The sequence below is a fragment of the Falco biarmicus genome, chromosome 1 (genome assembly GCF_023638135.1).
Source record: "Falco biarmicus isolate bFalBia1 chromosome 1, bFalBia1.pri, whole genome shotgun sequence".
Lineage (NCBI taxonomy): Eukaryota > Metazoa > Chordata > Aves > Falconiformes > Falconidae > Falco > Falco biarmicus.
The window spans coordinates 91,136,532-91,149,214 of NC_079288.1; the positions used below are offsets into that span (position 1 = coordinate 91,136,532).

The 12,683-nt window shown below is 40.3% G+C and overlaps 1 protein-coding gene across 1 annotated transcript in view; it reads left to right on the top strand.

The window, feature by feature from the left end:
• Nucleotides 1-12,683, top strand: part of GALNTL6 (polypeptide N-acetylgalactosaminyltransferase like 6) — a 485,739-nt gene that overhangs the window by 444,553 nt on the left and 28,503 nt on the right. Inside the window, exon 8 of the mRNA XM_056326843.1 lies at nt 7,307-7,414. Coding sequence (XP_056182818.1) covers nt 7,307-7,414 — 108 coding nt within the window. The remainder of the gene's footprint in view (nt 1-7,306; nt 7,415-12,683) is intronic.

Consider the following 12,683-nt stretch of genomic DNA (forward strand, 5'->3'; position numbering starts at 1 on the left):
GAAAGGTTCACACATTATACAGGGAAAAGATCACTTATCAAGTTCTTGTTAAGGAAAAACATCTTCTCAACCAGAAGCCTCTGGATTACTGTACCAGAGACATCCACAGTTATCCCCATGCCTCAGCTTACAGGAGTGTTTGCTACAAAGCAAGTGGGAAGCCATGAGTGCCCAGTGAGGGCATAGAGAGTCAGAGAAATTGGATCTTTCAGAAAAGTGTGATGGCTAGATCTGTGCTAGTCAAGATTCAATAATACAGTTTGTCTAAAGTCCTCTGACTTAAGGAATTACTAGCTGCTTCATTGTGAACTTACTGTCAACCACTCGGCTCTTCTCACTGTAATCTTCCACTGTACTTGGCAAGCCCCAGACATGCAGTGAATTAAAATCTGGTGCTGGATCAAGGGCCATCATGCAAGCTCAAAGGAATCACTAATAATAACAAAGCCGTATTGCTTTATGAGTTCAAGATGCTACGACAGAGTTCAAGGACTGATTAAAAATTCGATTAGCAGGACAAGTGCTTGCCTGGGGAGTCAGGCAGCAGTTCCTGACAGGAAGAGGCCAGACCAGATTTAGGAAAGGTACTCGGGCTGGGGAGCTTGGAAGGGAAGTGTCAATTCTGATGTTTCTCTCGGGCTGTTTCACTAGACTTGGGGTGACAGACACCGGGCTTCAGTGCAGAGGACATTCCTAACCAAAAGTCTTTTTCTGGGGGAGAGGTTGCATTATCTTATTGTATAGAGGCAGAAGGTGGTGTGAGCAAAAATACATGTTTGGGTGTGTTTGGGGGAGAAGGGTATTCGATGGGGAGCGGGGGAGAGACTACAGAGAGTCAGTCTGCAGTGAATCTGAATTTACTGCAGCATAATTCAGTAAGTTTCTCTGAAATACAGTACGCTTTATAATGTCTCTGTGACATTTGGAATTGTGCCACAGCAGAAAGAAAACTTCCTCAAACTTCAGGCATGACTATTCCAGGTGCTGAGTTGTCAAGAACACAGAAAGACAGGTTAAAAAAAAAAAAAAGCCTCTGCTTAAAAAAATTTGCTTGACCTTTATTTCTTTGACTACAAAACCCAACATATTTCTCTCTTGTTCTTTTCTTGCTTGCAAACATCACTAGAGAGAATAGCAGCAAGCGTAGCACTGGGTGCCATGATGTTTAACTGCTGTTTTCAATTCAGGGTGTATGCATGCACATTCAATGGATGGTGAGGCAGCCGTAACCCGTGTCTCCAAATATGACCTCTCATTAAGTAGTTTGTTCGATTAATTTTTACATAAGAAATAATGTGCAGTTTTTAAATTTTTTTTGGCAGCATAACCTCGGGATCAATTTTTTAATTAAAAAGATGTATGATCTCTTCCTGACTGTACTGCTCAGGATGTGCTAGACTTGTGAAAGCTGGCAAAACACTGGAACTGACCTGATTACTAGTGTCTCTTCTCAATAACCAGGGATACTGCTGTTTAGGAAATCCTGTAATTTACATCTGTTAGAAAGGCACAGTTTATCTAGTAGTCTCCAAAATAAGAGTAACGAAAGACACTGATTTCCTGTGTTTGCTGAAGATCTTGGTGGTGGGTTGACCCTTGGCTGGATGCCAGGTGCCCGCCAAAGCTGCTTTATCGCTCCCCTCCTCAGCTGGGCAGGGGAGAGAGAATATAACAGGGCTGCAGGGGCACAGTCTGCCTCACCATAGTCTTCGTCATGGGCTGCAGGGGAATCTCTGCTGCAGAACCTGGAGCACCTCCTGGCCCTCCTTCTTCACTGACCTTGGGGTCTGTAGAGTTGTTGCTCTTTACATAGTCTCTCTCTTCTTTCCGGCTGCAGGTGTGCAGGTTTTTTCCCCCTTCTTAAATATGTTATCCCAGAAGCACTACCACTGTCACTGCTGGGCTGAGCCCTGGCCAGCAGCAGGTCCATCTTGGAACTGGCTGGGAAACTTCTAGCAGCTTTTCACAGGCCACCCCTGTAGACCCTCCCTCCCCTGCTACCAAAACCTTGCCATGCGAATGCAATACAGTCTTTTACAGTGGTCGTTCCTTAGGGATTGTAAACCCTACCTTAACAAAAATGCTAGTGGTGATACCCTGGCCTCTCTGAAGATAGTCACCTGTATCTAGAGTTGTTTTATACTTCTCCCTGCTGACACGTCTTCTAGGTTCTCTTCATCTCTGTTTCCTAACACACACCTCCAAGTTCATTAATCCCTTTCTTTATCATCATTATCAACATCATTATTAACTCCCTCCACTGCTGGCAATCTTGGCAGGAGATAGGGAGTAAGGGTGCATTGCAACTTGTCAGTGCAGTTATAATCCATATGAAGAACTGAAAAACATGGAATATTGCCACTTTCCTCAGCATTTTAGAGGTGCCGGTGAGTATTGCTGAAATACTCACAGTCATCAGTTCCCAGTTTACATGATGTGGTTTTAATAATATCCCTGACAGGAAATCCCACTCCACCACAACTAAATGGTTTTGCTGTTTGTGAACCCATTGCAGATTTGCAGTCAGTGATCCTATTTTTCAATTTTGTTCTTGCATTTAGCTGAACGTTCTCACTACATGTAAAATTTCACAGGAAAGTATTCTTTCTCCTTTTCTACAACTGCTAAATCTGTTCTTTCGGCTTGCATTTCAGGAAGTGTGACTGAAAAATCCCATAAAGTTTTTATATTCTTATTTTCTGCAACTTTTTTAGCCCCATTGTGGTAATACATTTCACCTGCTTGTAGTCCATCCTTCTTGCACAATGCTGAGAGCACCAAGCTGCCAGCTTTGCATGACATACTTTATATTCCTCTTTTGCCAGTTTACTGTTTGTTTTTTTCTTCCATCCATTTCAGTTCTCTCACTGTTGTCTGTCTTGCTACTGACTCTCAGCAGCAGTATATTTCTCAGTTAGTTTTGAAGCCTGATCCAAAATCCATTCAGTCCCCCCTCAATCTTCCACATAATTTGCTGTATGTTTATGTTCCTGTTCACAGCAACACATCCTCTGCTGCTCAAAAATCATGAGTCTATTACTGCAGTAATTATGATTACAGTGTAGCATATGGATTGGAGTCTCTTTCTTGCACACACAGTATTTACGCTTTCCAGATAGTCCCCAGGCTGGATCACCAGTAACTGGAGAGATAAGAGGGGGGGACACGACACAGGACAGGACATGACGGATGACACAAGACTAAGCAGAATGTAATTTTAAAGACAAAAAAGTGGTGTGAAAAGAGGGTGATTCACCCAAAATCCCACAAGAGCTCTATGACAGAGCCAAAAAAATGCATCTATGATGTCTAAGCTCCAGTCAGGAGCAAAGCCACATAACCACAGCTTAATTTCTTTTAAAGCTTGTGTTAACGCCTGCCTTTTGCTTTCAACCATCCCTAAAAAGTGTTTTGCAGCATTCTCTTGGAAGAAGCTATATAAAGCTAAACTGTGATACAATATATAGTTGACACGTAAACTACTGTTCTTTTCGACTTTCCAAGCTGAAATTGCATTGGGTTGGTTTCATCTTTGGTTTTTATACCTCAGCTGCAGACCAGGTTCATTGTTTTTGAAAGAGGGAAGTATTAGGGATCTTGAGAGTTTCATTGTTTCCTACTTAGGTAAACAGAGAGGCATGTGTTGTGATACCATTTTGCCAAATGTCCCACACCACCTGAATTCCTTTCCTGGTACACTGGAGGCCTGCAATACTTAACACAGAAGTCGTTCTCCAATTTCTTCATTTAGTGCATGTGACATAAAAATGCACATTTTAAAGGCAAAGTTACCAGAATTCATCTTCCCAGGAAAATAGAAAAAATGCTTTTCAAATCATTCTGAACCTGAAAGATAAACAGGAACAGCTGCTAAATGTCTTTCAAGGCAGCCCAAGATTCATTTCAATTACCCCGCACGGTGCACCTCAGGTGCAGCACAGTATTTTCAAGTTTTATATCTATCAAATATAAGCCTAACACAAAGTGTTATTTTCTCCCACGTGTTATCGCCTCAACATATCTGACAGGTTTTTTTCTAATTTCTTTTCTTTCTTTCTTTTTTTTTTTAACCGATATCCTACTGCTTTAGGAGAAATACAATATATGTCTACTTCAGCTCTCATCGTCTGAGTTAAAGTCATACTGGCCTATATATATGTATCTTTATATATATTTATTTCTGCTTTCTTGTCTTTTAAATTTGTTCTGTAGCTAAACCTTTGCCTGAGTCAGAATGCTGTGCTGTCCACTCTTCAAAGGCTAAGAAATCTTGATTAATCACTGTAATATCTCCTCTAGCCTTTGAAATAACACCTTAATTTAAAAAACAAGAACAAACAGTAAATATAGGTCTGTACTTTTGTTGGTGCACTAGGTTGTTTTGAAGACAGCCAGAGAGGAGGTTCCTGCTAAAAAAGGTACAAGTGTTGTAACATACAAACAAAATATTGGTAGAAAGGTGAATAACATATTATTTTTTTTTAAGAAGGGCATTACACAACTTACTTTAACACTATCATTTTAATGATTTTTGATATGTTTATGAACATGTTTTCCAGTGAATTAGGTAATGGGATTAAATGGGTGAGGATTTAAAGGTTTTCTTTAAGAAACAAATTTTACAAAATGTTTTTGAGAAGAAATAATGATCATGTCTGTATGGCATTGCAAGACTGCTCTAGGCAGTAATGAACTATTTTGGTATGGAGAGAGAGCATTGGTTTGGGTCTCCATTTCCAACCTACCAGTAAATTTCCCCCTGGGAAGGACTGTGTTCACTAGGAGACCAGGTGGGATATCCTCACCGCAGACACAGCTACTGAAATACTCTTGATTCCGTTAACATACGTGCTTCCATTTGGCAGAGTGATGCCCAGGACAGCTGCCTTTATTACCCTGTGCCACTAACCCACAAAAATTTTCTCCTGAGATGCTAGTGTGTGCACTGTAAGCACCTCCCCTGAGCTCCTATGCCTTAGTTAACTCTGTGATGGGAGGTGGTAAGTAGCAGATTCCCAAGTAGCTCTCAGCTGTACCTGACTGCACAAGGGTGTCTGTGGAATTTCAGGGCAATGCCAAGCCCATGATCATGCCCCACTTTTGGTGGTTTCAAACCTTCCTTAAACATTTACACTAGTGTATTTAGGTTTGTCCTGCAATGAGGACAAACCTCATCCTCAAACATTTCATTATCATGTCTCAGCTGGATGGTACAGCTAACAGCTAAGGGACTGTAGGGGCTACTACACAAATTACCTATAACAGGCAGCTACCTGAATCAACTTTGCAACTCAAGCCTTCACTTTAACCCCCATTTTCTCCATTCACAGTACGAACAGCACAGTCAGGTCTCAGGGACTGAATTCCAGCATGCTACCTTCAGCAAGTGCTTTAAGTCACAGTCAAGTGCTAAATTATCCCATACTGCAGTACTTAACATCTGCATGTTCAGATTACTATAATCTAGTCCCAAACTCACAGCCACACTGCCAGGACCAAGCAGATATAACCACTGTAACACAAACAGGCAAGCAGAGCGAAAGAGGCCAAACTCTTGCCCATTGTCACTATTGTTTTAAATGAATGGAATTGATCATTTTTGTTTTCTGTGATCTCAAAAAGCCAGTAGCTACAGCCAGCTGGTAGGCAGGACAAAAGAGACAGTATAAGAAATGCATGGTAAAAAAGTGTAGAGGTGCACATTGCTCTCTGCAGACTTCATGCAGAATGTCAAGTATTTGTGATCACATCATATTTTCCGATACATTTTTTTAAGCGTCTGGTTACTGGTGTTTTTAATTCAGAGCACACCAACTTTTGGATTGATTGCTTTCTATATGGAAAATGTTGCTGAAACTTTTGGTTGTCTATGTTCTGTTCTGCTTTAGCCTCAGTCGCAAACTTATTTCACACCATGTTGCTGCAGAGTGCATCAAATACAGATAAAATTCCTTTGTATGTGTAATGCATGGACCTAAATTCTCATCCAGAATTACAGAGATGTTTCATGAAGCATCTTTATGTATGTCCATATAAAAAGACATGGAAAAGACAAGTCATCTCTCCTTCTCAGCTTTGGTGTGGTTTTCTTTTAAATTGGGTGGGAAGAGGGTTGGGTTGCTGGTTTTTTTGTTTTCAATCTAAAGGCTGAAAGCTGAGACCACAAGTGTCCCTTACACGGAATAACAGCCATTCTGTTCTAAATTTGTTGGGAACAAAAAAAATTTTAGCCAGGATTAGGAAATATTTTTTATAATACCAATTTTTTCACTCTAAATTAATTTAAACTCTTGCTGCGTGGTTGGTTTAGGATACTTAAAGACTCCTGGGGTTTTGGGGGGAGTTGTTTTGGTTTCCATTTCCCTGATTTGCAAAGTCAGATTGCTTTTTTTGAAATCACAAAGTTATGAAAATTGTCAGTGTGCTATGTAAGTCATCTGGTAGGCAGGTTGGGTGGTGTTTGGTGGCTTTGCATTGCCACAGCATAGAAAATCACACCCGTAGGTTGGCATGATTCCCATAGTTCCGCTGACACGGCACGTAACCTTGCTCTCACATACGCTTTGCAAAACCTAGTCATGCTAGGTGAAGAACTGTGAAGAATTCCTTACTTGCTGTCCATCAAGATACAGCTTGATTTTTAGAGCCGTGAAGTACTTGCGGCTCTCATCAGTTTTGACTGAGTTTTGGTTTCTCAGACCTGAAGCATCAAACCTGTGTAGTCCAGAGGGTTCCATCTGTTTCAGTATTAAAGTATTAATGATGAAACGTAGTGGCATGCTCCTTTTCCTCTGTCTATGTAAATTTCATGATAAGGAAATTTATTTTTGTTCCTTTTACTTTACAAAATGAAGAGCATCCTTACAAAATGAAGAATGTCTTAGTATTTGAGCTCTGTATTCACTGTTCAAAATATAAGCCAGGTGTTTGGGGGAAAAAAAAACTTCCAATTGACGGCTTGTTTTACTCACATAGCCTTCTTCTGAAATTTTGATCCTGTATGTTTTAAACAATAGACACAATCATATCTTGATTGTGTTGCAGGAGGACCATTGATAGGTGTTCTAAATTTGTTATATGTCTTCATTTTGAACTTTTGCACAGTGAGATTCCAGGTAGGAGAGCCTGCCGTCTTACCCAGTCCCAGCTATTTATGTTAGCATGCTAAGAAGGCCACCACGATGACTATGGAAGGGGACAGTACAGGATAGCATGTTGTTTTCACATATGGATTACTTCAAATTCCATTTTTGCCTCATTTGTTTCCAGGAATCATTCTTTCACTTTCTTTCTGTCTCCTTTGCAGGTGTGGATGTGCGGAGGTGGCATGTTTGATGTTCCATGCTCTCGAGTTGGGCACATCTACAGGAAGTATGTCCCATATAAAGTCCCTTCTGGAACCAGCCTAGCACGGGTGAGTAATTGGGTCTTGCTGTTTTTCCTTTTCATTCATCATCAGTTTCTTCATGCTCTGTGAACTAGTTTCCAGTAAACCCTTAAAACAGAAAATGATCATTTCTTTATTTTTCTGAAATGAGATGTGCAATTGCTGCACTTGTGCTGCCTTCCAGAAATAAGATTGCCAAGAATAAAATGGAAGCTTAAGAATACAGGGTTGGATGTCTCAGCACAGGAGTGCATTTCATGCTGATCCAAAAGAATCTAGGAGCAACCTAAGGCTTATGGCTCTCAAATTGCAGTGTTGTCAGTCATAGTTTTTACAAGCAGGACCAATTTGAATGCATTTTCTTACCAGTCAGCAGAACAGGCAGAATCTCAGCGAATGGAGGTGTTCTGAGGTAAAAGGACTGAGTAACAACGATTTGAGCAACTGTCTAATCATTGCGTAAAACCTGGTTGTGGAATACAGCCAGCTTAGAGCCATGTAAGTGCGAAATTACAAGACCTCTAGACATTTCTCAAAGACTGCTGAACACATCCATATCCATGAGGGGCTTTTTGCTCAAGAGAAAATGTTCTATAACTTTCTGGAGATGTTCACAGGATGTCAAAAGATGGGAGACAAAGGGCACAGATGTAGCTTCCAGGCAGATACTAGTATTTGTTCATGTTTGAGTTTAATCTTTTCTCTTTTAGAGGATTTTTTTTTAATAAAATGGCATTAATATTAAAGTCTGTATGTTGCCATAGGGTAATATTCTATGAATCATAATTTTTCTTAATAATGAAAATGTGGTAGGAACAAAAGAATAAATGTCTTGCTTTAAGGGGGAGATATGTTGGTTCCAGCACCACAGGACCAGGCTTGCTGTAGTAACTGCAGCAGAGGAAAGGAGCTGCCTGTGCTGCCTGCCTGACAGCTGGCTAGGCAGAAAGGATTTGCCTTAAAAGAGCATCAGTGCAGACAGTGCAACACAAGGCACAGTAATGGGATTAGTGGTGGCCACAAAAACTGCATTGACTAAATTGTGAGATGAAAATCCGTACAACTCTGTGTAGTATCAGAGTTTCCCCATCCAGATTTTTGTACTGGCTGAACTAAACTGCTTTGTTTATAGTATCCCTTGCAAAAATCACGTACAACTTGAAACAAGAATTCCAAACCTCAGTCTCTGTTTTCCTCTATTACAGCACAAAGTATCTCATTAGAGAATATGCTGTCTCATGCATTACCTGTAGAAGCAAAATACAATTATTTCTATTTGGGCTACTAGCATCTTGTACAGTTGAACACTTAAGTAGCTTTCATGGAAGCACTGTGAGTACCTAAAGCTATCAGGTAGCCACAGCCTGCAGCCTCCCTGTATTATTTGCTTTAGCTTGATTTCAATAGATCACTCATGAAACATTACCAAAAACATTCCGTTATAAAAATGAAGTCTCTGCCCATGCACAGGCTGACTGCCCTGTATCTTGTGGGGAGAGATCCAATGAGCTGATAGAGTGGGTCTCATGCTTCCCACTCAAATAATGGATAGTTTCTTCTGTGTTGTGGCATCCAAAACATGATGCTTAGATAAATTTCTGGCATATATTTATCACTGAAGGAAGATTTGAGTTCTCAAGTTCCCAGCTTCTTTTCAGTACAATATTCTAAACCAAAACATTGGTTACATACATTGCATCAAGGCTGCCAAGAGCACAAGATCTTCTGTGCATTTGAGTATTTGGTCCCCAACCCATCAAACTGTCTGTCAGTTTAAGCCTGAAAATACCCTCTATTCTCTCATCCAAGCCAGAAAAGGAAAAGCAAGGGCATATTCATCCTCAGCGTGTCAATCCTTTTGATACAGATCATTTGTGTTTCAAATAAACTGCCCCGGGTGGAGCTGTTAAGCAGCATAATATTAGGGGAGTATGCACAGGAGTGGCCCAGATATCCCAGCTATCTTTGCATTATCCTCCAAATATTATATTCACCAAAGATTATAGCTTACCCTTTGTAAGTATTTTATCTAAAACTTCCCTCTAGTTCAAGAGTATAATGAATAACACACTCAAGAATATCTGGAAGTATTATTCCTGCTGCCAAAAACAATGCTTTTACTACTAAATAGTTTCTGCAAAGGGTTTTGCTAAATCTTTTTCCATCTTCTGCTATGTAAAGGAAAATGCTGGAGATGCTCTTCACAAAGGATTGAGCCCTAGGAAGCTAATTTTAAAAATGATTGCAAGTGCCCCTTCATTAATCAAGGAAGAATTTCCCCTCGTGCAGATACTTGTGCGTTAAAGAATAACAGATTTTCCCATCCTATCCCACAGCAGCAGCACAAGGGATATGAAGACTGGAGACTGGAAAAGTACAGAGCTTCTAGACAAATTCAGGCATAGATCAAATCATGCCATGGGTTTCCTTTCAAGCTGTTTCAGCTTAGGTTCGCCCTTAATAAACAATGCTTACAGTGAACATTTTACTGTCCCTTGGGATTTCACCTCTCTGTGTCTTTTAGCAGCAAGTTTCAACAGACAATTTCAGCCAGCTACGTCATGCCCGACCAATCTAGATGTCTTTTTAAAGGGCTGTGACCTGGCATGGAAATCACATACACTTCTATAAATGAGAAACTTGTCAAAAACTCTGTCTCACCTCCCCATCATTCAATAACCATTAGTGTACCACGTGCAATAGTATGTATCATGGCATCCGTTTTCTATGTCCTTCTTATTATATTTCCTACCTTCTGATCTGTTACTCAAGACCTGCAAGGCCTACGGGTATTTTTTGCTGGCACATACCTCATAAATTGAAAAGCATCTGCATAGGAAACACCCCGTCAGTGAAACTGGTTGGTGGCACAGTGCAAAAGTAAAGCAAGCTGTAGACATGTGTAGTAGATTTATAAATCAGACTGTGACAACCAAATGCAGATAAAAAAGCTGAACACTTTTCTCTGGATATGTCTGAAGATGTTGCTGTGTGCCAAATGAAGTCAGTGTCCGATTTACAGGTGATTGCAGATAAAGGAAGATTAATAGGTACCCAGGTGTCAGCACTGATTCCACATTATGATGTGGAAGCACCACATAATTATTCATTCATTTCAAACCTGTCACCCTCTGCACAGGACTGCAGTGACTAATAACTACTTTTGCCTGTTTGTTTTAGGCAAGACATATATAGAAAGGGACCCCCCAAATCTTAAAGAGTCCTATGCCCTATTGCCCTGTTAAAAACTTCTGAATTGTTTTACTCAATTATTTTAGTTGCTTTGTGGTATTCTTGACTGTTGCTTCCTTTTTAACAATTCTAGCTATGTAATTTTCTTTTAGCCAGTTATCTATAAAATATTATTAGCATTTTCTTGTAGGTGTATCTCAGTTTATTATTTTATTTTGTTTGCTGTTTGGGGGAGATTTTTTTCTATTTGTGATTCTATGAAAGCCTTAAGAAATTCATCAGTAAAGCTCACTGTTCCGTAGGATATGCAGAGATGAACTAAGAATTTTAAAATATATCTACAGAAATCTTTTTTGTTTGCAGGTATTTTACACAGCATTTTAGCATTAACTACAGAATATTAGAGCATTAGGCCTTTCTGAAGGGAGAGGCAAGCCCACTGAAGTTCAAGTCTGGATGCTAGCCCAGCAGTGTGGTGAATCCTAACCTTAAGTTGAATTCCTCCCTGCACGCCAGGACGTGGAATCCCACAGCACAGTGATCCTTTGACCCACGGTGACATTTGCCTCATTACACAGTGTCGCTGATTTGGAACTTGCGTGAGTTTGGGTTCATGAATTCATCTGATAAAGGTGGGTTCAGATTTCCCACCTGAACCATTTGCTCAATCTTTTTGCGTGGCTTCAAAGGGGAACTTCAAAGAAATTTTCTGTAGCTATACCATCTGGTTCTGTGTCAACATTTGCATTTTTGACAGAGCTTCCTTTAATATTATGACCATTTTGGTCGTGTTTTGGGTTTTTTTGTTTGTTTGTTTTTTTCCCCCCAGCTACAAATAATGTTTGGGGTTTTCTTAAAAGTCACGAACATTTTCTTTCCAGTTTCCAGACACAGTAAAGAACCAAGGAGAACTGGTTAAGTAACAGCTATGTTTTCTCATAACCGGGGTGCAACCCGATAGATGTGGCATGTAGTTAAGGGAGCGCTGCTGGCACTTTCGCAGTCACCTCTGTAGCACAAAGTCCGTTATGATTCAGCAGTGACAGTAGGCAGCTGAATCATCAGCTTAGAATAAGCAAATTATTTAAGAATCAAGCAAGAATCAACTTCTTGCAACAGCACAGCTATATGGTAATTATGATTATACAATGCAGCTTTTAAGTTTCCATTCAAACTTTTTTCATTTAACAGATTTATAAATTCATCATTAAAATTAATTAAACCAAGATCTCAAGGAGAGCACTTACCAAAGAAAATCCTCAAATTAGTATCTTCTAATCTTTGAATACAAGAAAATCAAAGTAATTTCTTTAATGCTTTTTTTTTATTATTTTCTCCAATAGCAATAGTTTTGCTTTTAAGATAATAAACGCAACAGGACAGGCAGCTTAGCTATGCAAAAGGAATACAAAGAAGATGGAGAACTAGATGCTGCTGGACAATAACAACATCAGAGTAGTGGTAGCTACTTTCCAGGATCTGTTCAATAGTCTAGCACTGGAACCAAAGTTACGTGGGTAAAGAAATTTATTGGGAATCAGGCCCCTAAACTCTCTTCCAGGCTTAGCTGCAGAGGTGGGTTATGGGCCTGTATGTGCCCACAGGGTATGGGTCTGTAAAGGGAGCATGGCAGTAGCCAACAAATCTGCAGAGACATTGTTACACTGTGTGACTGCTTTCCACAGCTCCCCTACAACCAGCCTGCAGAGACCTGCAGCCGCAGAGCTGGGGGCAGGCAGCATCCTCATGGGGACCGTGGCCATCCCTGCCCTCCAAGCCCCACGGACTGTCCTCAAGGGAGCCAAGGAGCAGAGATGTAGCTTTTAGGTAGTGGGCTGGTTTTTTGGCTTTTTTCCTCTTTTTTACAATGTGTAGATCTTACAGATTTTTGTGGTGGAAATGAAAACCTTTATAGAGAGAATGAAATCCTGGCTGTTTTCAGATGACATCTGTGGAATTTCAGTTCTAGGTATTTGCAGACTACAAGCTGAGAATAAATAGTCTCTTGCTTCTCTGCCAGCTGTGCTAACTCTCACAAGATTTATTTATATACACCGCCAGCTTTGTCACCTAGTTAGCATGCTGTCTTCCATGGAGAAGCATT